Here is a 27,275-nt window from a genome sequence, read left to right as displayed (position 1 = left end):
CCTTACATTCAGAATTTATATGAAGCTTGGTTAAAGAATTATAAAAATCTTGGTCAAGGACTTGAGTTTGTGAACTAGTCATTCTTCATTGGTTCCTCACAATTGAGGATTGTTGTTTAGTGGTGGGGATTGGGTAAGATAATGCGGTAATTTGTAAGGTAAAGTAAGAGAGTTCTGAGAGTTTGAGCAACATGTCCACTGCAGCATGAAAGAAGAAAAATGAACGCCATGCCATTTGAGTGGCAACAAAGGCAACGAGCAATACCCCCGTGATGGCCAGAAAAGTTTTTCAAATGTGACATTTGTATTTTCTAATTTCGTAAGAAACAAACATAAGAGTAAAGAGCAATGATTGCCTCCTCCATTGATTAGTTATCACCACCAATTAAAAGGCAACAATCATGTAACTATTCATGAGTTTCATACAATATAGTAATACAGTAACATCAGATTTTGATTACATAACGCAAAGAGAGAGATAACAGTTTAAACTTGAAAGTTCAACACGAAGCAAAGGGACTACCGCCATCTCATTTAGAGGGTTGAGGCTCCAGGCTTCTTTTGCTATCTAAGGCTGAGAAATGACAGTCCCAAGTGCCTTCTACAATTCTTCTCCTATGTGAGGAGGCAGCATACTGGTCTTGTACATTAAGAACGCCCCCCTTATGAGATCTGTTCGATATGAAATGGCACCAGTCATTTCATTTTACCAACTCCTGTGTACTCAGGACAACAAATCACTCCTTCCTACAGCACATGTAAGAGCACCAGAACATGTTTAATATAATTCCTCTTTTCTAATCCCGCTGGGTGTTGGAGAAGACTAATTAACCCACTGGCAGTGAAAGCTGCTGACCTAGAATTGGTGAGTGCCAAACCTGTGAGACTTGGATGTGCTGAGTGATTAGCGGTCTGCAAGAGCTGACTTATATGCCAATGTTATATTTGACACCTACACTACCAAAATGCTACATTCGAAACTTTGTAATCCAATGTTGCAAGCCAAAAGAAAAGCCATTTGAATTCCAAATAGTATTTTACTTTTTCCACCACCATTTTTCCTCCTATTAATCACTGTTCCTCCATCATTCAACCACCCATCATCCAACTATCATTGCTAATTTTTCTTTTTTCCTTTGAGCTATACAATCCTTTTGCTTAAATAAGTAGAGATGACCAAAAAATTAGATTTAAAATGAAAGATTTTAGGAAGTTGCCTTATTTCCTGAATTCTGAGTGTGAGGTCACACGGAATCTGTTGCAACTTGCAACACCTTATAATTGTACCCTAAAAGGATGGAATGAAACTCCTCATTGTTCGTTGTTGTTTTTGACGTAATTCTCGAATACCTAAGTTAATCAAATTTGTGAATTATTGACAATTGGATTTTTAATGATGCTCAACCAACTGTTGCAAATTGCCAAATCGTGATTAGTTGTGATTTTTTTTCCCCACAATTTCTTTATTATTTAATGTCTTTTTTTTCCTAATTTTTGAGCAAAAGATAGTGCATAAAGGAAAGAGTAAAAAGATTTTGACAAAAAAAAAAATAAAGTGGATTAAAACTCTAAGCTTCATGGATTCTTTTATCATACTATAGCTGTATATTGTATGGTGACACACAAAAAGTGTTTAGCCCACAAATTTTGTCCACACCACACATAAAAGGGTTATGAATCCACAATACTAAACACCATGTACCATACATGTAGCCACCCATTGGAGTCCTCAATCATTCTACCATGCGGGTGGGGTATTCCATGCGAATGTAAAATTGACGATGGATTCATAACACTTTTGTGTGTGGTGTAGGCAAAAGTATAGGCATTTGTAACACTTAAGTGGGGCAGGCATGAGATGTCCACCAACATTGTGAAACTTTTTAGAACTGGCTTTTCGGGAATTACATTAACAATACCAACAATCATATTATATGATCAAAAGTTTCTTTCAAATCTGATTGCGGAATTATCATTTGAAGTTCCAACAAATTTGTTAGGTGCAGACAATTTGACACTTCTACTTTATTCTTCATTTTTTTAATTTAATTTTTAATCCATTTTTAGGTTCTTCAAGCAAAAGAAATGAGCTTGGAAGAAAAATGGCAAGAGAAATGGTAGTTGGATGGTGGAGGAGTTGATGTAGACATGAGAATGGTAATCAACATTTATGGATGAATGGAGGTTGGTAGCAGAATGTTACTTGGATGGCCTTTTTTTTTTTTTTTAGCATGCAACATTTAAGTGCAATGTTCCAAATCTTGCATTTTGACACTATAACTTGTCAAATATAGCATTGACATGAGCATTGGAGATTTTCTTAGAATTGAGTGCCAAACCTGACCGCACTCAAGCATCTGTGGGATTTTCACTTCTAATCTATCCCCTTGTAGTCTTGTTCTTGATCTATCTTCCCCCTCCAGAGTATAATCTGCTCATCCTTGAACAAAAGAGGGATGCAAGGCACCAGATCCTGAATATAGAATGCAACATAAGAATGGAGTAGAAACCCATAACTACCTCCAGAAAGCAAAGAAAACTCTAACTTAATTTTGATTAGAAGCCATACCCTTAATTTCACGCCTATCTTTTTGCAATCACTGGTACCAACATGGGTGCAGTCTAGTCTTACCACCTCTTCAGTCTTAAAGGCCTCCCTAACTCTATCAACAACATTCACATACACACCATTTCTAGCTGCAGAATATAACATTAACCAATAAGAATGTGGGTTAACAGGAAAGAAGCATGAATTAATGCCATATGGGTTAACAGGAAAGAAGCATGAATTAGAGCTCCTAAATCCTTCATTTCAAATTCCTTAGCCAAATAACCCTGAAGCTTCTCTATCTTACTTGGATTACTACCTGTAACAATCATGTCATCAACATAAACAATAAGCAAGGTAATATCATCACCATCTCGTTTATAGAACAGGGTGTGATCTGCCAAGGCTTGCTTAAAACCATATGCCTTCATTGAGTGGCTTAATCTGCCAAACCAAGCCCTCGGCGACTGTTTCAGTCCATAAAGCGCCTTCTTCAGCTTGCATACCTTGCCTCCTTTCGGTGTAAATCCTGGAGGAGGATCCATATACACCTCCTCTATCAGATCACCATGAAGAAAAGCATTCTTCACATCAAACTGTCGTAATGACCAATCCAAATTAGCTGCAAGAGAAAGTATGACTCTAACAGTGTTCATCTTGGCCACAGGAGCAAAGGTCTCTCGATAGTCAATCCCATAAGTCTGGGTGTAACCCTTGGCAACCAGTCTAGCCTTGTACCTGTCAACTGTACCATCTGATTTATATTTCACTGTAAATACCCACTTACACCCTACTGTCTTCTTTTCCTGAGGTAACTCGACCATTTCCCAAGTAGAATTCTTCTGGAGTGCCTTCATTTCTTCTACCATAGCAGACTTCCACTTGGGATCTCCAAGAGCTTCCTGAAAATGACTAGGAACAGACACAGAAGACAACTGAAGGGCAAAAGCAAGGTGAGACTTAGACAAACGATGATAAGAGACAAAATCTGACATAGGATAAACTACATTAGAAGATGATTTAGAGAAGCCCAACCGATCAGGCTCTCTACGTTCACGAAGGGGATATCTTCTATCCGGACCACCAACTTGTGAATCCAAGTCAGCAGATTCTGAAGTTACAGGGTTAGGATTCAAATCAGTATCTGAAACTGAAGCTATAGGGAAAGAAACATGTACCTCAGAGTCGATCTTAGAAGAGTCATCCGATGGCATGGTAGTATCATCAAGAGGAGTACTGAAATTAGAGGGAGGCACAGCAGTAGTAACTTTGTTTCTCCTAGTATAGCCTTTTTGGAACAACCGGGCCGGCCTTTCCTCAGGTTCGGATTCAGCCATCACAGGATCAGAACCCGAAACAGCTGAATCCTCCCCCTTACCCGAAATCCACAATCTCTTTTCATCCAACCACAATTGTTCCTCTTCCTTACTTCGAATCTCCCCCTGAAGAGGTACCATTGAGACCTCCCCAGAAAAATAAGACACACGCTCACAAAACTCAACATCCATGGACACATAGATTTTACCTGTAGGAGGATGAAAACATTTATACCCCTTTTGAGAATTAGAGTAACCAAGAAAAACACACCTAAGAGCACGGGGATCAAGTTTATCCCTATGAAGAGAGTGAACATGAACAAAACAAACACAACCAAAGACCCTAGGGCAAAGATTTAGGGCAGAAGGGATAGGGTGAAATCGTGACAACATCCGCAATGGGGTCTGATAGTCAATGATACGAGCAGGCATTCTATTGATAAGAAAGACAGCAGTCATGACAGCATCAGCCCAGAAGCGTTTCGGAACATGCATAGTAAAACATAAGGCCCGTGCCACCTCAAGAAGATGACGGTTCTTACGTTCTGCTATGCCGTTCTGTTGTGGCGTGTAGGCACACGTCGTCTGGTGGATGATGCCATGTTGTGTATAGAAATCAGTAAGTGACTGATTAACAAACTCACGACCATTGTCAGAATGAAATACCTGAACCTGAGAATTAAACTGTGTGATAATCATTTTGTAAAATTTAGGAATAACATGGATAACATCACTCTTAGACTTTAGCAAGTACACCCAGCTCACCCGAGTACAGTCATCAATAAAAGACACAAAATATTTATGACCAGAAGCAGAAGGAGTAGAAAACGGACCCCAAACATCTGTATAAACACATGAAAAAGGAATAGAGCTTTTATTGAAACTCACTTTAAAAGGAACACGATGGTTTTTTGCATAAATGCACTGTTCACACCTTAAACTAGCAACAGGAATATTGATAAACAACCTAGGAAACAAACGTTCTAGATAGACAAACGATGGATGTCCAAGACGACAATGCCATAAAAGAATCTTCTCCCTTTCAGACCCTCCTCTTCCTACTTGAAGCCCACGGCTAGACTCTGACTGCAATTGTCGGGTCCCCTCTAAGTAGTAAAGACCCCCTCTCTCCCTACCAGTGCCAATCGTCATCTTCGTGAGATTGTCCTGAAAAACACAGTGAGTAGAATGAAAGGTCACAGAACAATTAAGACTTTTAGTAATCTGGCTAATGGAGAGGAGACTATTAGAGAGATTAGGTGCAAGCAAAACAGAAGACATGGAGAATGAAGGAGAAAGAGAGACAGTCCCGGCCCCCGTAATCGGCATGGGAGTCCCATCGGCAACCTGAACAGACTTAACAGGCGGAGGTATTAGAGAACTGAACAAGGAAGACTTACTAGTCATATGATCAGTAGCCCCTGAATCAATAACCCAAGTGTTAGTAGAAGAAAGAAATGCAAAACCAAAATTACCTCCTCCTTGGGAAGAAACTCGAGAGACCTGAGAAGCAGAAGAAGGACATGTGTCAACAAGGGCAGACTGAGAGGATTTCTTGTTCCTTCTCTCGGCTTGCTTAAGCTTATACCACTCCGGGTAACCATGCTTCTTCCAGCAAACATCCACTGTATGTCGAGTACTATTGCAATAAGTGCAGAGGCGAGCAGAAGGCTCAGAGGAAACAGCAGGAGGGGCTGGCCGAAAGCTGCTTTTCTGGGCTACCAGGGCTGAAGCCATAGAACTATCTTCAGTTCCCATGGTGACCTGTCGTTGTGCTTCGCGACGAACCAGTGAGTAGGCTTCTTCCAGGCTTGGTAAAGGAGAAGCAGCCAAAACACGACTGCTAACTTGATCCAAACTGTGATCAAGACCTGCAAGAAACATATAAACCCGATCCTCAGCTATACGCTTCCTCTGTTTCTCAGCATCAGCTGTACACTCCATATCATTAGGCCGTCGATAATCTAACTCCATGAAAATGGAGTTCAGCTCATTATAGTACTCAGTGAGAGGTCGGCCACCCTGACGCAATTGAAAGGTCTTCTTCATCAATTCATAAACCTGAGAAGAGTCAGAGGCATCAAGATAGCTCCTCTTAACAGCATCCCAAACCTCCTTCGCTGTTCCACACTGAACGAAATGAGACATGAGATTGGGCGTCATGGAGTTGATGAGCCATGACTTCACTATGGCATCTGCAGCTTCCCACTCATCATAGGTCGGATCAGTCTCTGCAGGTGCAACCTTCCTGCCTGTAATATAGCCCTTCTTATTTCTGCCGGCAATATGCATCTCCAAAATCTTAGACCAAATACGATAATTAGTACCATCTAATTTGATATGGATTGGAGAAGAAGTCTCCTGAAAAGTCACAATGGATGACATCTTGTTTTCAGAAATCACAGGGGTCTTGCTGGCAGAGGCAGTGACAATTTCGTCAGACATAGGATGCGGCTAGGATTTCTTTCAAAGAAAGATTGAGGCTAGGGTTTCGGCTTGGCTGATCGGCACCTTCCTGTTTGGCTAGGGTTTGTTGATGGTGTTTAGCTAGGATTTTAAGAAAAGAAGATAGGCTAGCAGCAGCACAAGAGAAGAGCTAGAGTTGCTCTTGGAAGGGTGCGGCAGCAGCAATTCTTCAGGTTAGGGTTTCAGCAAGAACAAAGAAAAATTTTTTTTTTTTCGCAGTACTGTAGCGGCGATACTGTAGCAGTACTGTAGCGGTACTGTAGCGGCGACACTGTAGCAGTACTGTAGCGGCGACACTGTAGCGGGTACTGTAGCGCGAAAAAAAAAAAACTTTGGAAAAACCTAGATCTCTAGGCTCTGATACCAACTTGATAATATGGCTGAATAAATTTTAATATATCTCAAGGTATATTTATACAGGATACATAATACCATTTAAGGTAAGTCAACTATACAGCTATGACATTAATTCCTAGCTAAATAAGGAAAACCTATATACACGCTAACTGTAGCCATATCCCATTTACTGTTATAAACAAGAAAGAAAAGCAGTGGATCATCTGAAACTTCAAAAGTCAAATTCACTGCCTAAGTTCCGGTTTTTTTTTCTTAATTAGACACTTACTGAGCTTCATAAGAGGGAGGGAGTTTAGCCCTCTGTTTCTTAATTCCTTCGTTTCTTCAAATGTTAAGCCATCAGCAACATTCTTCACAAGCTTCGGATATATCGGAGCATACGGCTTCCAGAGCATTACAGGTATTACTGGTCGATTATTCGGATCATAGTTTCGACCCCGGTATAAAATAAGGACATTAATGTGCTGGTAGATAATCTTCCCATCAGACTTGTCCTGCACAGACACTACTATCCCCATCAGCTAATAATCTCCGAGCACAAAAAGTCAAAACCCATTCGAGATATATGGAGCCTGAGTTCAGTTCAAACCTCAAGGTGGAAGCAAACATTGTCCATGTCAAGAGTTGGCACTCCCAAACACTTGATCCTCACAGCTTCAGCCCGCTTCCAATGGTTGTGGATATCATCTAACATGTTATGAGTGACTCCTCCCTTTCCTGATACAAAACTAAATTATTTTAGTCCCTTCTCATTCAGCGACTACAAGACCAAACCAAATTACTTAGTCCCTTCTCATTTATTGACTACAAAACCAAACCAAATTATCTGGTCCATTCTCATTTAATGACTACAAAACCAAACCAGCATTGAGCTATTACGCTAAGCTTAAAACACATAATAAACAGCTGCAATAATACCATGCGATACATGGTCAATCTCACGATGCAAAGTTCCTACCATATTATAAAGAAAAAGTTAAAAAATGGGGTTTTCCATTACCCATATTGATTTGCCGAGCACAATCACTGTGACGGTACCGTTCGACAAGCTCCGCAACCTCCTCCTCCGTTAGCGGGTCTCCGAGAACCCGTTTCCTCTCCTCTTCTACCCGGTCCAAGTCCACTTCTTGTTGGGCCGGGGCTACAGTCCCCGTCCATTTCCTATCGAGCCGACCCGGCCCAAAAGGAGAGAACTTTGGCGATTCTCGGAACGCAATAGGTTCAGCCGACAGGTTGGTCTCCGAGTACGAGTAGCTGAAGTCAAAGGGAAGGTCCGATTTGAGAGGTCGTACCGGGTCATACTTCGGGTCTAGATCTTTGTTCTGGGTCTTACTTTTCTTGGGCTTTGGGGGTTTGGAAACTGGAGAAAACGGAGGGTCGTATTCGTAGGGGTCTTCGGAGAGAGATTGGCTAAGAAGGCGAGAGAGGGAGAGGAATGGCTTGGTTGAATCTAGGGGTAGGGTTTTGGGAGGACGCCATAAGAGGAGCTTAAGCATTGCAACACTGACTGTGAGTTCAGTTTGGCTTGGTTCGGTTGCTAACTGATTGACTTGGACATGGAGTGAGCTCACTAAGCTGAAAAGATGGGCAGAACTGTATTTGCCTGAAAATGAAGGGATAATATCATAATTAGGACACCTATATGGCTATATGAAAAGGCAAGAGAGCCACATTTTATAACGACATGTCGTTTATATGATTATTCTTGAGGGCTGCTATAAGCACACCCCTCTTTCTCTCACAACACTCATTTTTGACTTCACATCATTTTTTCTTTTTAATTTATTTAATTTCTCATACACACCCCTAAAATTTTTAGAATATCTTCATTACACAAAAAAACCCTAAAACCCAGCCACCTTAAGTCCCCACCCCAACCTCATTGCGCCACCAGGCTCACCACCATCGTCGGCGGTTCAACCCACTGACCTTTCTCTCTCTCTCCTCACTCCCTTTTTCTGTCTAGCTTCTCTTTGTCTCCCATTCTCTCTCATCAATTGCAGGGGCTAGCAACCTTGCCGGATCAATATGACATGATTTAGTTGATCAGATTAATAAAAAAAATTTCACGTGACTAAATTTATGTAAGTTGATTGGCAAAAAAAAAAAAAAGTTTATGTAAGTTGAGTTCGAATGTTTGCAGTTGTGACACTTTAATTTGTGTAATAATAATTGTTTTGAATAAATTCAGCTAAATTTTGTATTACTTTTTCATCTATGTGGACGTACAAGTCACTTGCTTAGACTTATATTTTATAATAAAAAATATTTGTGATTTTGACATTAATTTGAATCCAACATAATGTACATTGATCCTATGGGTGGATCCAGGAATTCATGTGGCAAGGGCCAAGCAAACAATAAAACAAAAAAAATAAAATTTAACTAGTCTGCGAAAGATATCAAAAGCAATTTATCTTAAAGAAATGCATAAAAAACCAGGAAATAGAAATTAGATTAATAAAAGAGTGGGTTTTTTGTTAGTCGGAGAGAGTGGGGTTATTTAGACCCAATTCTTCTCATTTGTATAATTGTATATTTGTATCTCGACTCTTGGCCCAACTTCATTTATGCAATTTCCTTTTTCCACATTTACCCTTGCAAAAGCTGCAGTCAAACACCCCTTCTTCTCTTTATCCATAGGACCATAACACAAGTGAAATTGAGCAAAAGACTCACCCCGGCGGTGCGACATTGCCCAATCTCTCTTCTTTACATCGCCTTTGGTCCCCGACCATAGACTCAAAAACATCTAAGAGATTATCCAACCCCTCAGGACTGTCCCCTACTGCTTTCAGTGCATACACAATGCTCTCAATGGTGGACAGAAATCCAGGCTTGGGAGGAAGCCTCACTCCATTGTACAAGCTCATCTTGTCCACATCCAACTTCAAGTGTGGCAAGAGTTTCAACCAGGGGTTTTCCACATACATTCTCTTTGCCTTTGCCCATGTTCCATCCAAAACAATCAAATTCTTCACCTCAATATCCATGGCCTCAAGGTCCTTAACACTAACTGCTTCTTCAGATGGAAACAAGAGAACAGATCCAGGAGGAACCTCTACTTCAAACTCTACATATTCATCCAACTCCACACTTCCTTCCATTGGCTTCTTTTGCAACTTTTGTACAACGAACCCCTCTTCAAGAGCACCGCGCGCATCTGTTATGTCTAAAATTGTATCGAATTTTGGCTTCTTGGGATCGGTTTGTGGCATCCAAATATGGGAAAGCGAGCTAATGACACCATACTTGCCAATGGTAGCAGCTATAACAGGTCCACCATTACCACCGTTGACACCTTTAAGGGAATCAAAATCTATATCACAAAGCTTGTTTTCATTGGATACTACATCCAATGTGGTACCAGTTGAAGCCTCATCAACATTGAATTGGTTTTGAGCATTTCTCATACCACCTATATCACTCACAAAACTGCATTGCTCATTACTATCAATCAAACTACTATCCTTTTTCTCTTTTGGGAAATTTGCAAATACCTCAAATTCTAACTCACCCACATTCTCTTTCCCTGAACTGACCTCATCAGAATACTCAAAATCCAGCTTCTGGGTCTCTCCACCTTCCACAACTTGATCAAAACCTGAACTTTTTGAACCATTTCGATCCGAACCCGTTTGAGAATCCGGGTCCAGAAACTGGATAACGAACCGGGATTCAAAATTCACATCAGAAACAGTAACCACGTTGAGATTCTTGAGGCCTATTCTCGCAATCCTAGCAGAATTAAGTGGGTGGTTTTTCTCTAGGCTGTGTTGAAGAATGGTCACACTTACAGAGTTGTGGAGCCCCGGGGTCTGGATCCGAGTACACAGGCAGAGCCGGACGGGTTTGGAGCACGACGGGCAAATGGGTCTCTTTGAAATAGCCTGAGTAGTCACCATTTTCAGGGTTTGAGGAAAAAAGAAGGGGTTTTGGAGAAGTAAAGAGAAATGGTCGTTTCGGGTCAGTGAGTGGATTCGAGAACCGAACCAGCACCTATGTGTTCTAGCAGCCATGGTTCTCTCCGTTGGAAAAAACATAAGTCGGTGATAAGATGACATGTCGTTTTGATATTTGGGAAAGTTCTATTTTTGTCTCAATTTGTGAAATTCTAAGTGGACCCCCAAATTTTCTTCCAATTTTACCATTGAGTAGTGTTTGGGACTCCAAATTTGTATCATAATTTAAGATCTCATATAATGTGTCAGTATTTTATTGATTCATACATGACTCATTTATGTTACAACAAGTAAAATAGTAACACATGTAATGCACATTATTTATAACAAAATTAAAAAATAAAAATAAAAGAAGGTTGTTGGAACTTCATCCCTCCTCGATGATTCCACTTACCCCATTGCCAATAACTTTTCTCTCTTTTTTTTTTTCCCTCTCTCTTTATCTTTCGAATTTACACACGTTTTATAATGATTTGGATAAATGGAGGGCATATATCAACTGGCCAATGAGATACGTCGATCACCACCAATATCACAATCAATCATATTTAAAATTAGAAGATCGTCCGACGAAGACACTATACTTTTACTTTTTGAATCACCAATTATTAGGGGTGGGCATTTTAACCGTGCATTCTCAAAACCGGCCGAACCACACCGCCAAAAAACCGTAAAAAACAGCATTGACTAAAAAAAGTCAACACTGTCAAAAAAACTGAACCGCACCGGTTTTCTCCTATTCCACACCTCATTTAACTGCACCGCACCGAACCGCACCGCATAATTGCAAAAAATATATATTTTTATACATATATATATACCATTTTATATATTTTTTATACATATTTATACCATATTTATATACTTTTTATACACACTTTTATACACTTTAGACCCTAAATCCTAATAAAATATTAAAATTAATATTAACATAGTTATATTTTAGAGTTTAGACCCTAAAATATATTTTATACAACCCTATGACCTATTTTCTAGATATATACTATAATAATAAATTAATAATTTTAGTATATAATTTTAGTTATACCCATTACCCTATATAATAAAATTAATATATTCTTTATATTCTATATAAAAAAAATTTGTATATTATTTATAGTTTATACTCTATATACTAAATTTTTTAATTGTTTATAGTTCTAGGGTATAATATAGTTATATACTATATAAGTGTGTAGGGTATATGCCATATAAGGTATAGGATTTAAAATTTATGGTATAAGGTTTAGGATATGGTATAGGTCCTATAGGATATTAGGGTTTATGGTATAAGGATTTAAAACTTATGGTATAGGGTTTTGTTGTAATTCATCTCTCATTCTCTAAATGCTAAACCCTAAGGTTTAAAATTTTATATATTCTATATACTCTATATAGTATAGTTACATAAACTAGTTTGCCCAACCAAACCCAATTGCTCAAACCCCAAAATATATGTTTTATATAAATTATAAAACATTAAAACATATGTAAATGTAATAAAAAGACGAAACCCATACATGGCCAAACTCCAAAACATATGTTTTATATAAATTATAAAACATATGTAAATGTAATAAAAAGACCAGAACCGCAGTGGGGAACCGCACCGCACCGCACATGGAATGGACTGGTTTGGTTTGATTTTTTTTACTCCTTTCATGGTTTTAAGCACCGAACCGCACAATGTATGAATGTTCGGCGTGGCGCCCGATTCCGGGGGAGACATGACCGAACCACACCGCGCCCACCCCTACCAATTATACATGACGACTATCAGAGACAAATAAAATAACTGACCTCATGTGGGTTGGAGGGAGAAGCGGTCGGTGGGCTGGGTTTTTGCTTTTTTATTTTTTCAATTTTAATTATTTTTTAAGGGTAAAGATGGAATTTAAAAGGTTGGCGGGTCAAGAGAGCAAACAAAGGAGTCCCATTTAGAACTCCTATAATATTAACCAAAACTACGCGTCGTTTAATCAAGAGCTTATCCTGAAACGAACAAAGTCACTCGGGAGTTGGTACATCAACTTTTTGACCAACTGAATTCCACGCGCCAATAACTGACAGTTTATAAGCATTTCAGGCACAAAAACGCATAAACAATACAATAAACCAAAAGTATTTTCTTTCTTCCTTTGATTTGTCGGTGAAATTTTTCCGGAAACCCAGTTGGGAAAGATGCACGATTTCTGCTTCACGATCCCGTATGGGTTGGTGCTGGTGGGTGGAGGAGTATTTGGGTATTTCAGGAAGGGGAGCATAGCTTCTTTGGCTGGAGGTGCAGGCATTGGATTGCTTCTCACTCTTGCTGGCTATCTCAGTCTCAAGGCCTTTGAGAGGAAGAAGAACTCGTATTTTGCCTTGATTCTGGAAACGGGTAGGCTTTATTTATTTGGTTTTAGAATTGTTGTGGGTCTGGATCCCAGATATGATAGTGGTACTTTCACTGAAATGATAGGAAGTTGAAAAAGGAAACAGAAACAAACAAATCTTACCTCTCAAAAAAAAAAAAAACAAATCTTGATTTGGGTCTTTGTTTCATTGAGATAATGTCATACTGCTTATAAAAACATTAATGGGTCATGAAATATGTAAGCTTTGTAGTTTGATTACTTTGATAGCATTGACTTTGCCATTATGTGCAAAATGTGACTTTTTCCTATTTTATATGTCTTTGAAGGTTATTATTGTGTTCTCTTTAGTTATTTGGAAGCTCTATGCTTCTGCACGATTGAAGCCTTTACTAATTTCCTGTTAAAAACTGTTGAGTTTTGTTAATTTAATCTTTATTGTTTGCAATTTTGCATGATGTTAAGGGTTTTATATTCTGCGTAGAGAAATTCTTGAGACGCCAACTGATGTTGCAGTATTTCATTGTTCACATTGGGTCCACATTATTTGGTGACTACAATTTAGTAAAAGTTTTGGTGACAAATACATGCATAGTGCATAAGTTATGCACTTATGCATGTATTGTCTGATCAAGTATACATTTGATGAAGTGGCAGAAAATTAAAATGTGAATGAAGAGTGATTTGCAAACTATAATAAGATTGCCTAACTAGTTAGCGACTTAGCTGTGAGCCCCTATCTTTTTGAAGTGCATCAGTAAGCAAGGTTTATTTATAACCTAAAATTAAAAAGCTACGTTTTAGTCATTGAAAATACGATTGGACCTTGCTTGGGTGATTTGAAAGAATTGCTTTAGGTGTAATGTGCTCGGTGAGTGCCTATTTTTAAGAATTGAAGAGATTGAGAAAGAGAGATATTTATAAGGTCACATTCTTTCTTTTTTCATATTCTCTGCTCAGTGTAGTCTTGATGCCAATCTATGGAAACTTTGTTTTAGAACTGATTCATGTACCTTATAACAGTTTGTGCAGTGACACTCACGTGGGTCATGGGACATCGCTATCTGCAAACTTCGAAGATCATGCCAGCTGGTGTTGTCGCTGGCATCAGGTATGTTCATGCTCTTCAATTTTCTGGATATTTATTACCCCACACCACTGCATCTAAATTATGAGTGTCATCATTCAAGTGCTGGCTGTTGAACATCAGAAGTAGTTTATGTACCTCTTGCATCTGGTTTGTATTTTGTTGCTGCATTATGAATACTTTCCCCTGTATTGCAGCGCCAGTATTTTATTTCTACCAAACAAATTCCATCTTGGATGTTTAGACTATCTTCTTTCTCCTTTCTATCTGTCATTTGGCATAGAATTTTGTGGACAAATTTAATGTTTACCACTGTGCTGGTTTGAGTCAGTTTATGCACTTAAGGAACGTTGATTACCTTCTGGTTTGTGGTTTTGGGATGGTAGGTTCTTGATATTCCTAAAGGCATGTAAATGTTGGAAGTAGTTCTGTGTAAGGCTGGCACATGTTATATGTGGTTGCGTGTTAAGAATGGGCTATTTATAGCCCTTTGAATTTTATCCACGTCCAGTTGAATGCTCATCCAAATACACACACTTGAATATCATAGTTTCTGGACAATCTAGAATCATATGTCCCCATTCACTGAATATGCGAAGCTCTCCTGAATCATCTTGGAACGAGGTTGATCTGTTCTGTTGAAAACCTTTGTCAGAAGTCTAGTTGAACGGAGTTTCAGATCCCATATTGTAGCACCTTATAATCAGTGCCATTGGGAATCATACTTGCATGATTTCTCCTTGATTCACATCATAATTCAGAAGTTTGGATTGAGTCTGCCCAACTTTTTCTGTCTTCTTGTGTTTACTATCTTTGGTACTATGCAGAATTGGAGGGATAAAAGATGTAGGATAGGAAATGGGAGAGTTGGAATGGAATCTATTTCAACAGTATGGGAAAGGGGTCTTTCTATTTCTTGTTTGGTTGTGCAAAAAGTCATTTTTTGGTTATCATTTTGCAATAATCCCATTGTGCTTCTGTTGTTATCGTGAATCCTAATATGTGCAAAATTGCAACTGACGGGATTTTATCTGTACAAAATTGAAGTTTCCTTCCGAATATAATATATATTTTTAGTTTCTGAAGCTAAGACCACTTCATTTTGTTGCAGCGCTCTCATGACTGGATTCTATTTGTACAAAGTTGCAACTGGTGGCAACCATATTCCCGCCAAGACCAAGTAATGGTATTGAGGACTTATTTTCAATACTTATAAACTGACGTACTAAAATCACACATCTCCAGATGCTTATATTTGATGTTACCAAATTGTTAATCAATCCAATTAATCCAATCTCACTAAATACTGTGCTATCAGGTTGTGTACATAAATGAAATATGGTTTTTGTCTTTGGCATTGGATGAAACCTTGTTTCAGACCATGCGTTCATTTTTACTGTACTTTTTGTTGAATCAACTATTTTGTTTCCCTTTTTTTAGCCAAAATCTCTTATTTACTTGAGACCGGGATATGCCTTCAGACCTCAGAGCATGAGAAATAACCTTCACTTTCTCATGATTTGAACTAGAACTGCTTGTTTGGAAACAGGAATTAGATGAATGGAAGGTTTTTTTTTTTCTTCTTTCTTTTCTAAGTGACATTCAGATGAGTCCTGCATTTTCATTTTCATTTTCATAAAATGGGTCATACTTAGTGAACCTGTATATTCAGGGAGTTGTTCTTTTGTTCATATCCTCCAGGGAATCAAGCATCTTGTAATGATGTATGACTCGTTGATAGTCACCATTATTTTTTATGGAATTTATAGGTCGAAGTCAATTAGCCCACTATAACATTGTCCAATATGTTCTCTTACTAGTTTTGCTTAAAAACTAGTTGGTGGCAAATTTTTATTCGGCACAATAACACAATTCAAACCTATAACGAAGTTCGCAAGTTTTGGTTTACTTTTACTTGGCAAAAAATCAGTATATGAATATGTCAACACGAATAATAAATAAGTTGGCTTCATTTAATCTACCCAAGTTACCTTTTCAAGTAGAGTTTATCTAATGTGACTTCATACGTTTAAGGTTCAAGATTATGTGTGACTTCATACATTTGACACTAGTGATACATCAAACTTGTGCATTGACAAACTTAGCGGAAATCGCCATGAACAACATGTTGCCGTCTGAAATCACAATTTACAAACGAAAGAAACAAGCAAATGCTTCCAGAGAACTTACAACACCTTGCTTTCTTTAATTTTCCAAATGTGTGCAAACAGCTAGAAACAAAACATTATGATATGACTAATATTATTATATTACAAGTACTAAAACTTGCAATCATAATAGAAATGTCAAAAACAAAAAAGAATGCTGATTCTTTCATGGAGAGGTTAGGTGGGGTTTTCCATGTTCTTATAAATGTAATATATGTTCTATAGGTAGCATATAATCCGTCCAAACAATAAAAGAGTCATCAATTTTGTTTTCCAAATGATACTTTATGCAATATAGTTAGTACACATATAGTTCAAAGTGAATCCAGATTTGAATAAATGAAATAATCCCACATAATTTAGTAAATATAATTTGAAAAACATATTTGATGAGTGCGGTATTCATTCTCTCACTTATACTAGAGTCACCCCATTTGAGACCCCTATTTATATCGAATTGATTTTCATTCTCTTCAATCCCTTGCTCACTTTCTCACAAACAAGGCCACCCAAACCATGAATCCCCTTCTTCTCACAGTTTTCCTCTTTCTTATCCCCATCTTCCTCCTCTTTGCGAGAAGAAAAAATTCATCAAACAGGCTTCCACCAGGCTCATTGGGACTACCCATAATAGGCCAAAGCCTTGGCCTTCTCCAAGCTATGCGTGCCAACACTGCAGAAAAATGGCTTAAACAAAAGATCACAAAGTATGGTCCTGTTTCTAAGCTAAGTCTGTTTGGCCAGCCAACAGTTTTCATTCACGGACAGGCGGCAAACAAGTTTATATTCAGCAGCATCTCAAGGTGCTTCCTGATTTCTTGGTCCATTTTTCCCACATGTTGCTTGAGTGACTCAGGCTTCAAGAACAGCATAAGAGCACTTCTAACACGCTTGTGATCACTGCCACTCAGCTCCAATATATTCCGATCACCCAAAATCATTCGAATCGACTCTGTTTGTTGGCTGGCAATTGTGTTGCCATCACTGGCCTCAAGGCAAGCAAGAAGGTTCAGGACATGATCAAGCTACTTATACGCGAAAAGAGGGTGGAGCTTGAGAAAAAGACTGCATCTCCGCGCCAAGACCTTATCACTTGCTTGCTTAGCATCGGAAATGATGAGCACGAAGAAGAATTAACCGAAACTGAGATCTTGCACAATATCATGATAGTCATGGTTGCAGGATATGACACTTCAGCTGTTGTGGTTACCTTTCTTTTGCGGCTTGTAGCTAATGAACCTGCTGCTTATGCAACCAAAATAAAAGGGACTAGAGTCACTAGATGTAGTGTGATTAATGCTTGTTGATTTGTGATTTGCAGAACAGGAAGAAATAGCTAGAAGCAAATCCTCATCAAGAGAATTTCTGACATGGGAAGACCTTACCAAGATGAAGTACACATGGAGAGTAGCACAGGAAACTCTGAGGATGACTCCTCCTGTCTTTGGTGGCTTCAGAAAGGCTTTGAAAGATATCGAGTATGGTGGATTCCTCATCCCTAAAGGGTGGCAAGTAAATCCAAATTTACCATAAGCATAAATCCTGTAAAAATATAGAATTGATGAAAATCCTAACATATCCTGTACTATAATGTTAGATATTCTGGGCTATTCCTATGACTCACATAGACGATAGCATATTCCCGGAGGCATCAAAGTTTGATCCGAGTAGGTTCGAGAATCAAGCATCAGTTCCACCCTACAGCTTTGTTCCATTTGGAGGAGGACCTCGAATATGTCCGGGATATGAGTTTGACAGGATCGAAATCCTTGTTGCAATCCATTACATGGTCACTCAATTCAAATGGAAGCTATGTGCAGACAATTGTTTCAGTAGAGACCCCATGCCAGTACCTACTCAAGGACTTCCCATAGAAATCTTTCCAAGGAAACCATTGTAAATATGTATAACATGTTTAATTTTTATCATATATATGCTTGTTTAGGAAATGTTAATTTGATCCACTAATGTTATTGATCATAAATTCATAATTAGAGTTCAGATTTTCAATCAAGCGTATATCATTTCTCAATGTACCAATCGTATAATTAAGCTATTCATGCACTAAGCTACCATAGAAGTTGTATAATAAGTTTATACAGGAAGTGCCACATGTATATAAAGAAACAAAATAACCTTAATGTGAGAGTGACAAACCTACACAAGTGGCCCAATGGTTAAAGGCCGGCTAATATGGAGCGTGTGAATTGTAAAATTAAACGTCTTAGTCTTTGAACCCACAAGAGGGTAAATATTATAATAATAACAAAAAACTTTGTTTGAAGAAATAATATAAATTTATTGAAAATGGTTAAAGATAATTGCTCTACTTAGGTTATATGAGGAAACCATTGAGAATAACATTTTATGTCTCATATTAGCCAGACTGATAAGAGGTATTACTATTATCTTATCTTCTTCAATTAATTATATAAGTTTAACGAATTAGTAGGACTTTATTATGTTGAGTACAATTGTCGTTAATAATGTATGAACGGTAATACATCATGCAAGATGACTATTAATAAGGTGGCAGAAGAAGACCCCACTACTACAAAAAAGGCGATAGATATCACTGCTAAGATATCGGTTTGTAACAAAACTGATATCGTATAAATTTAGATATCAGTTAATTTTTTTATTGATATCTATAACTTATTACATATCAATACTTTTTAAAACTGATATCTAAATTTTTACCCATAAATTAAAAATATCCTAAAAACTCATATCTAAAATATGAACTGATATCTTTAATTGCATTAAGTGATTAGCCGCTGAATTTTGCACCAACTTAAAATTTTTTTTGCGTACCACCTACATCTCAGACACAACTCCCAAGAATTAGACTCCCTTACCCATTCGAAGACCCCCCAACACTTTACACAAACTTCATCAATCTGCATCCCGCCATCATCGTTCTCGATCTGCATCCTGCCATCATCGATCTCAATTCTTCCTACACACACTCTCTCTCTCTCGCTCTCTCTTTTTCTCAATTCTTATCCCCCTTTCTGCAAACCTAGATTAAATCTGTATTGGGAGATTTTGAAGCCTTGGGTGTTTCCTTTGAACAACCTCGAAGTCGTTCATCATCTGTGGTGGCCCTGTACATGCGCCGTCACACTGAGCTACTCCATCAGCAACCTAGGTCAGTTCAGGTTCTTATCTTTTTTGTTTAGGTTTTGCTTATTGGTTTTTTTTGGGGTTTTCAACTTGCAAGTGCATGATTGAGCCTTGTCGTTCGTCTACAGAACCGTCGTTCGTCATCGTCTACAGAATCGTCGTTCGTCATCGTCTACAGAACCGTCGTTCGTCATCGTCACTGGAATGAGCTTCGTCGAGCCAAGGTCAAGAGCTTCGTCTCTCTCTCAATCTCACTGTAAGTCTCTCTGTCTCGGAGGTCGGACAGCGCTTTGCGATTGCCAATTCTTGGAGGTCGGACGACATCCTCTCGAGGCAGAAGCTTGGATCTCAGCCAAACGTGTGTTTTCTTACAGTTCTGTACTTAGTTATTTTAAATGACAAATTGTTTGCTTGTTAGTCTAAAGTTAGGCCTTAACATCTATGTCACTGGCTCCCCTAACTCCCAGCTACCCTAAAATAAATATTCACAAAATAAATGACTACCTTGCATCCCGAGTTTCTTCTTCTTTGTTTGTTGTCAAAATGCTATAAATTAAGCTGGCTTGTCCATTTTAGATGATGACATTTTTTAGGTTGATCAGCCAAGGGACCTTTTTTTCTATTGCTATTACGGGTGGTTTGCTCTTCCTACCTGGTATTTATCTTATTTCAGCTGCTTTTCATTATTGGTATTGGCACTTGTTATCATCTATGCCTTTGCTTCTTGGTATTGTTCTTTGCTTCATTTGACATTTTTTACCTTTACTATGGTTGATATGCTCTTGCATATGGGAAACTCTCTTGGATTAGTGCCTGAATGTTCTTAAACATAATGCTGTATGCATTAGCAGTGGTTGTATCTACATTTCTTTCTCTCTCTTTTTTTTTTTTTTTTTTGTTAATTAGATTGGAAATTCTGTCATATTGCTAGAGAATGGAACATATCACCTAAATTTTGAGATTGAAAATCTTTATTACCATTAACCATTTATTCAGGGATAATTTGTGGTTTTTTTGGTAGAAGAGTTTTTTTTTGTAGAGTTTAGGAGAGGTGAATGATAAATATTCATGTTAAGAGGGTTGAAATGTCATATCTTTTTTCGTTTTTGATTCTTTAGAACATAAGAAATTTGACAATATAAAATCACTTTTAATTTGATTACATCAGTCTTAAGAGAACTGATGCATGCTTTATGAAGACTTATCTTATTTTATTTGTGGTTATTTTATGTAAGCTAAAGTTGAGAATCTTGCCCCATGAATTCCGTAGACAATTGATTGGGAAGTGAATTTGGTTCTAATTTCTTTTTTCTGCAGGGGACCAATGCATGGCTGTCGAGGCAAAGTTGTTCTTGCTTTTGAAGAAAATGGATCCTCAAAAATTGGGGTTAGATTTGATAAAGTGATACAAGATGGCAATGATCTTGGTGGTCTTTGTGAAGAAGATCATGGCTTTTTTTATTCTATTGATTTTCTAATATCATATGATTTTTCTATCACTACATGCTTTTGCTATTTTGTTGCTGTATTCTTGTGTTAATAATTGATGCTTATTATGCAGCTAATAATTTATGTCACTTAGATGGTCCTGGAGCTGATGATATTGAAAAGCTTGCTATGTAATGTGGAGATTGCCACTTGTTAATGAGGTTCTAGCTTACTACTACTTCGTTACCTTTGTATTTCTCATTTTGATGAGCATAATCAATCTTCTGGAAATAGAGAACAACTGTTGAGTTTGTTGGGTCAGTTCACAGCATTGTGTTGATCTTTTGCATATCTGATTTAAATAGCTGACTTAGATTTTTTCTAATATTACCTTTGATTCAGTGATTCACATAGAAACTAAGTGAGCAATTATTGTACAGCATATTTGCTGCATACCTTCGGCTTGTTGGCAAAACAATTGTTTGGTCTGTGTCTAGGTAGATAGTCTTGTTGTAGTCATTCCTCTTATCAATGTATATGGTTTTATTGCATTTCCTTGCCTACTTTCTTATACTGTACCATGACTGCCTTGTCTTTGCGTAGTCTGTGCTCCATAATGGTTTGGCATAGGTGGAAATGGAACGACACATTTCAAGTATTTCTTTTAATATAGTTGGGACATATTCTTGAGCTTCTAAAAAGCTTCCAATATATTTTATAAAATCTTCAACAGTACATAGATTTTCTCAATAAGTCTTAAGTGTCCCCCTCGTTTATGTCCAACATGTTGTATGATAATGTTTTACCCATACAAAGCTTTTCCCTATGTACCATTATGCTCTGTTGTCCATGCAATATGTCTATGCCATTGTTCCCCAGACTTCATCTGTATATTGAGTCTATAGTTGCTTTAGTTCTTGGCCTATTGCTTTCATTGGCCTTCACTTAGGTCGAGGACTTATTTGCTTGCACTAAATCCCTACTTTCTTGTTTCATATTTGCATCATCTCTCAGTCTCACTAGTATAAGCCAAACTTTACTAGCTTGATAGCCTTGATTTGTTACTTCTAATTTCTGGGTTTTCCATCCAATACGACCTCCTCTTTCTGATCATCCCTGGAAGGAACCTGGTTTAATTGCTCAAGTCACAATTTTTATTTTTATTTTTTTGAAGTAATCTGCTCCCTCTGCCAAGAGCTAGTAGGGAACAGTAAAAACCCAAAACGATGAATAAGAAGAAATAAAGCATGGTGGAGTTGCCTTGGTTTTAGGAAGTTTACTGTGGGAATTGGAAATATAGAATGAAGTTGCCAAAGATTCTATGTTTCTGTGGCTTTCTAGATCAGCAAGAATATCTTGTCTGCTACTGACCATACCTACTAGAGTTAGTTTTGTTAACATTATACTCTAGACGTGTCGTTTTTTCATCAATAACATAATTAAAACATGAAGTAGACAATAACGATATGTCATTTTACACACTTAAAGAATGTTTCAACAAGCAACATGCCCTTAAAATTGTTTAAAACTTTATTCATGACCCACCCCAGCAATAACTAATTGAAAATTACCAAGGAAATTAAAGTTGCAGTTCCAGTCTCCCGCCTACCTTCTCTAAAGTCTAAACTAAGCCATGAACCCAAATTCCAACTGAGAGGGACATCTATTCTAACCTTCCTCTATGCAGACCAGACAATCATTAAGCATTTCATTAGTTGTTCCTTGATTCAAACCACGAAAGAGGCAACCAATAGAGACATCAAACCACCTTCTCAGAATCCTCAGTTTTGTAGCTTAATTATCTTTGATGAGAAGCTATGATGAAACTTTAGAAATAAGCAAACACTTTATGCTCTTTAAGTTTCTTACCCCTTTCATATTTAAAGTCGTTATGATTACTAAGCTACACTGCAACTTATGTAATGTCATTCTTTCATTAAAATTGTTTCAACAGGTTGGTAGTCTGGAAGATGTTCTGAGAAAAATGGAGGTACTGTCTTCTCAATGAGGAAATTGAAGTCAAGTGCAGATTTCTTAGGTTAATTTTGATTCAATTATTTTCCCTCATGAACTGCTGTAATACAAATTAGAACAAGTGTGCACGGCCATACCTTATATTTTGTACATGTTGGCTATATAGGCCTAGCTTAGATTTGAAAGATGGGGTTAGAGAGATGAGGTCTCCCCCTAATTTTCGTGATATGTAGACATGTTTTGAATGAATGGAATGCATTTTTGTACTTGGAATGTTTGGATGAAAGGCAAATTTGAAAATGCACCAATTTTAGGTCACACATTTGTGTACTTGCATGTCCAGGGCATTTATATGAGTTTTTACACACAAAAAAATATTTCACACCAACCGTACATATCACTTTTTTCGGAGTTTTTAATGTCAGTTTTATTAAAAAAATTGATATATAAAGATGAGTTTAACATCAGTTAATAACTGAAAAACGATATCAAAGTTAGTTTAGATATCCGTTTAATAGGTAATGCGATATGTAAGGATGGGTGTAACATCAGTAGTTTGTAGTGAAAGTACATTTACATATCAGTTTAGATTACAGAAACGATATTTAAAATATGTTTACATACCAGTTCTTCCAAACTTTATGTTATTAAAACATAAAATAGATATCAGTTTAATAAGAAATGCGATATATAAAGATGGTTTTGTATCAGTTATTTACTGAAAACCAGTATCAAAGTCCATTTAGATATCAGTTTAAAATACCAAAACGATATTTAAAATATGTTTAGATATCTGTTTTACATAAATTCTTATCATTTTTGACACTTTAGATATCAGTTTGAGATGTTTGGATATCAGTTTTTCCAAACGTTCTGATATTAAAACATGTAATAGATATCAGTGTATCACCGATATCTATTCTAAGGGTAGAATAGATATCACCCCTGAAAATATCGGTTTTTCACCCTAATAGATATCAGTGGATCACCAATATTAAAGGCCTTTTTTGTAGTAGTGCCCAACAAATCGGATGAAATGTCAACTTGGTCTTGACATAATGTTTTGCTACTCACTACCAAATTATTGAGCACACTTATAAGAGCAACTAAGGGTAACCTGTGCCGATGACACGTTCAAAGGGAAAATTAATTTACTTAATTAAGGGGAAATTAATTAAGAAAGTTGAATGTTAAGGGGAAATTAAGGTGAGAGAGACATCAAATCAATTCTCATATGTGGAAAAGTAAATTTGAGAAATAGATAATAGACCATTAGATAAAAGCCGAAATGATCTCAGTCATTCGGACCCAGAGATAAATTTTAAGATTCAAAAATCGTTTTGTTTTATTATATAGATAATATGGCACAAGCTTAGATGATATATGGACTGATTAATAGAATGAAGTATTAATTAATAATTTTGACACGAGAGAGTTTTTGGTCAGGTAGTCGTGCCATGTGTGCGGTACAACCTCTAATAATATACAGGTACATGTGTTTATTTCAAATAAAGTTCATTATTTTTCAAAATAAATAAAACACATGATGCCACTAACACATAGTGGTCATACTATACACATAGTACAATTGTTCCATTCAAAATTTTTCCTTTGACACTAAAAAAGTAAAAAGCATATGTTACGTAAAATCTGGTAGACTGGTACTGTGACTCACTCACCGGTCATGTTCGTCACCGAGGATGGTAGCTAGTTTTAATGTTTTATTTTCTAAATTTGAAAAAAAAAATTTATTAAAATTTGTTTTCATAGACTACCTAAATCATTTTTGCAGTCAAATAAGAGTATCTATTTATGAGTTAATTACACTTACACCCCCTGAGGTTTATCGTCTTTTCACATATACCTCTTGGGGTTTCAAAAATTACACATACACCCCCTGAGGTTTCAAAACTATTGCATATAACCCCATATAAGAGAAAAAAATAAATAAACAAAAAAGAAAATATTTGTATTGAGGTTGGACCTTACACCTTGAGTAATTTTATTAGGCCATTTCACGCCTTAGCATGTTTTTTTCCATAATTTCTCATCATTTTTCATCTCATATAGGGCGTTATATGCAATAGTTTTGAAACCTCAGGAGGTGTATGTGTAATTATTGAAACCCCAGGGGATATATGTGAAAAAACGATAAACCTCAGGGGGTGTAAGTGTAATTAATTTATCTATTTATTTTGTTTTCACTTCTTTTTGGGAGGGGAGGGTTTGTTTAAATTTTGACTTTAGTTTAATTATTGGGTTTTTTTTTTAAAGTCCAATTGCAAAAAATGGATGATTACACGGCCCATCCGCTACAGTAAAATACTGTAGCGGTCCACTTTTTAAAAGACCCGAATCAAGTGTGAGAAAAGCCATTAAAATGAATCAAAATTACAATATTGCCATCGATTTTTTTCTGACAGCGTAGCATAACTAATGCTCCACTATACTTTTCATTTACCTTTCATTATTTTATTATTAAACTCTTACAACTTGTCACCTGCTTCACTATGATTTTTATGTACCTTTTATTATTTTTATTATTAAACTATTATAACTTGTGTTATTCTTGCTTTTAGGCTATTGAATTTTTTTTTTTGAAAAAACATAGCTTTTCATTGATTAATCGCCGCGAGATACATCAGACAAAAGAAAAAGTTGCAGCCAACTAGGTGCATCCTCAATCCAAGAAGAAAAGTCATTACATGAACGGGCAAATTTTGCTGCTGCATGTACAACCATATTGCAGCTGCATGGCTTCCATTGACAGGAGTAAAAATGGAACCGGGATTATTTTGACATCATTGCTTTTAGGCGAACTAAATTTATACATGTTCATTTTTTTTTTTTTCCAAAATGATACAAGGGTATATTGTCATTGTTAAAACATAAATGGGGGGTAATAGATTGTTATTGTTAACAATAAGGTTGTCACTGACAAACAGTAACAACTATATTCTGAACCATATTAAAAAATTGCAACTGTCTATTAGAGAAATGTCACTGTTAGACAGGAACAATAACATAAAACCATTAGTCATTCCCACCCATCACACCCACCCCACCCACCCCTTGGTCTCTCTCCTTGTTAGAGGATGCCACTATCCATTAGAGAATTGTCCTTGTCTAACCGTGGCAATAACAGACAATCAAATTTTAAACCATAAAAAAAAACATAAAAATCATAGTAACATGTTGCTATTGTCAAATAGTAACAATAACATGTTGCTATTGGCAGTAACAATAACATGTTGTTATTGACAAGTAGTAGAAATATATAACATGTTGTTACTACCAAACAGTAACAATATATAACAAGTTGTTACTGTCAAACAATAACAATATATAACGCAGTAACAATAACATGTTGTTACTGACAAGCAGTAGCAATATATAACATGTTGTTACTGCCGAACAGTAACGATATATAACAAGTTGTTACTGCCGAACAGTAACGATATATAACAAGTTGTTACTGCCAAACAGTAACAATATATAACATGTTATTTGTTACTTACAATTTCAAATCTATGTAAAAAATGGGCAAAAAGCCTAGTACATTCAATCATTCAATATGAAAAAATCACAATAAACCAAATTTTAAATCCTAAAAATCACAGTAACATATATGATAGCAATTAAAGTGTTGAAATAAGAAGGAAAAAGACTGACAGTGGCTGTAATAAAAAAAAAGAGGTGGAAAAGACAATGCAAAGATAAATTGCAAGCATAGGCATAAAGCCTAGTTTATGTGCACTAAGGCATGAAGAGAACAAAGATCTTTTTTGATGCTCTGATGCCCGTGGGATTCTTTGATGGAGGAAGAAATAATGTTGAACTATGGAAACTAGAAAACAAAATTGAAGAACCCAAAGTCTTAGAAACTGCAATCCTATTGAATCCCATCCCTCGTAATAATACCAGAGAAGAAATGAACATTCTGAAAAACAAAATTAGAAAAATCAAAGCTAATCAAAAGTTGGAAGAACAAACAAAATGTCAAATCTCATACTTCCATCTTCACATTCAGCACACTTTTCTTCGAAACCAAACACCAAAGAAAAATATGAGAAACAAGCAAATAGAACCCAGTCCCATTAACAATAACACTAACAATTCAGACAGTAACAATTCTAATAACAATAACAATGAAAAATAAATAGAAATATTTGTAAACCAATCACTGAAAGAGCTTCAAATTTCGAATTTCAGTGTTAATTGAGTCGGATCAGAGCAAAAACGATTGAAATTACCTGGAAATTGTCTCTTTGTTCTTCTTCAGGCCGTCCTTGTGAGCCTTTTCTCTGATCTACTGCAGCGCCGACATAAGGCCTTTGATATCACTGTCAAAATCCACCATATTCTCAATCTCAAAGAAGAAGAAGGAAGAGATTATAGAAAAACGAACTTGGAGAGGTTGACGCCGGGATCGAGGTTGTCCGATTTGGTGAGATCGGGGCTCAGTCCCGCGCTTCTCCTCCAACCCTGC

At 37.0% G+C, this 27,275-nt stretch overlaps 5 protein-coding genes across 9 annotated transcripts; 3 read left to right on the top strand and 2 right to left on the bottom strand.

Annotated features, from left to right (window-relative positions):
- Nucleotides 1-104: 104 nt before the first annotated feature.
- Nucleotides 105-8,277, bottom strand: LOC147298280 (RNA-binding CRS1 / YhbY (CRM) domain-containing protein). 5 transcript variants are annotated; one of them, XM_086234398.1, is made up of 6 exons: nucleotides 7,688-8,277; nucleotides 7,277-7,404; nucleotides 6,956-7,181; nucleotides 2,570-2,697; nucleotides 2,340-2,473; nucleotides 105-886 (listed from the first exon to the last, which is right to left on the bottom strand). In XM_086234398.1, the coding sequence occupies exons 1-5, from the start codon at nucleotides 8,181-8,183 to the stop codon at nucleotides 2,375-2,377; spliced, it is 1,077 nt and encodes a 358-aa protein (XP_086090524.1). In that variant the 5' UTR covers nucleotides 8,184-8,277; the 3' UTR covers nucleotides 105-886; nucleotides 2,340-2,374. The 5 variants fall into 5 exon arrangements, with proteins under 5 accessions (XP_086090524.1, XP_086090516.1, XP_086090529.1 ...); XM_086234390.1 differs by having other exon boundaries at nucleotides 105-878; XM_086234403.1 differs by having other exon boundaries at nucleotides 105-856.
- A 785-nt stretch (nucleotides 8,278-9,062) lies between these two features.
- Nucleotides 9,063-10,706, bottom strand: LOC147298279 (DTW domain-containing protein). The gene has a single exon (XM_086229434.1). The coding sequence runs from the start codon at nucleotides 10,704-10,706 to the stop codon at nucleotides 9,363-9,365; it is 1,344 nt and encodes a 447-aa protein (XP_086085560.1). The 3' UTR covers nucleotides 9,063-9,362.
- Nucleotides 10,707-12,750: 2,044 nt separating this feature from the next.
- On the top strand, nucleotides 12,751-15,552 carry LOC147298278 (Transmembrane proteins 14C). The gene is made up of 3 exons (XM_086228749.1): nucleotides 12,751-13,029; nucleotides 14,027-14,114; nucleotides 15,202-15,552. Exons 1-3 carry the CDS (start codon nucleotides 12,831-12,833, stop codon nucleotides 15,272-15,274), a joined length of 360 nt encoding a protein of 119 aa, XP_086084875.1. The 5' UTR covers nucleotides 12,751-12,830; the 3' UTR covers nucleotides 15,275-15,552.
- A 1,222-nt stretch (nucleotides 15,553-16,774) lies between these two features.
- On the top strand, nucleotides 16,775-18,212 carry LOC147298277 (beta-amyrin 28-monooxygenase-like). The gene is made up of 4 exons (XM_086248387.1): nucleotides 16,775-17,061; nucleotides 17,115-17,522; nucleotides 17,578-17,770; nucleotides 17,856-18,212. The coding sequence occupies exons 1-4, from the start codon at nucleotides 16,775-16,777 to the stop codon at nucleotides 18,156-18,158; spliced, it is 1,191 nt and encodes a 396-aa protein (XP_086104513.1). The 3' UTR covers nucleotides 18,159-18,212.
- An 865-nt stretch (nucleotides 18,213-19,077) lies between these two features.
- LOC147298276 (uncharacterized) lies at nucleotides 19,078-23,015 on the top strand. The gene is made up of 5 exons (XM_086229448.1): nucleotides 19,078-19,409; nucleotides 19,513-19,742; nucleotides 20,702-20,771; nucleotides 20,946-21,033; nucleotides 22,767-23,015. The coding sequence occupies exons 1-4, from the start codon at nucleotides 19,372-19,374 to the stop codon at nucleotides 20,947-20,949; spliced, it is 342 nt and encodes a 113-aa protein (XP_086085574.1). The 5' UTR covers nucleotides 19,078-19,371; the 3' UTR covers nucleotides 20,950-21,033; nucleotides 22,767-23,015.
- Nucleotides 23,016-27,275: the final 4,260 nt, after the last annotated feature.

This window comes from Dryas octopetala, chromosome 1, assembly GCF_963921425.1.
Source record: "Dryas octopetala chromosome 1, drDryOcto1.1, whole genome shotgun sequence".
Classification (NCBI taxonomy): domain Eukaryota; kingdom Viridiplantae; phylum Streptophyta; class Magnoliopsida; order Rosales; family Rosaceae; genus Dryas; species Dryas octopetala.
The sequence above is the reverse complement of the archived record's forward strand: the minus strand, read 5'-3'. Positions and strand labels throughout refer to the sequence as shown.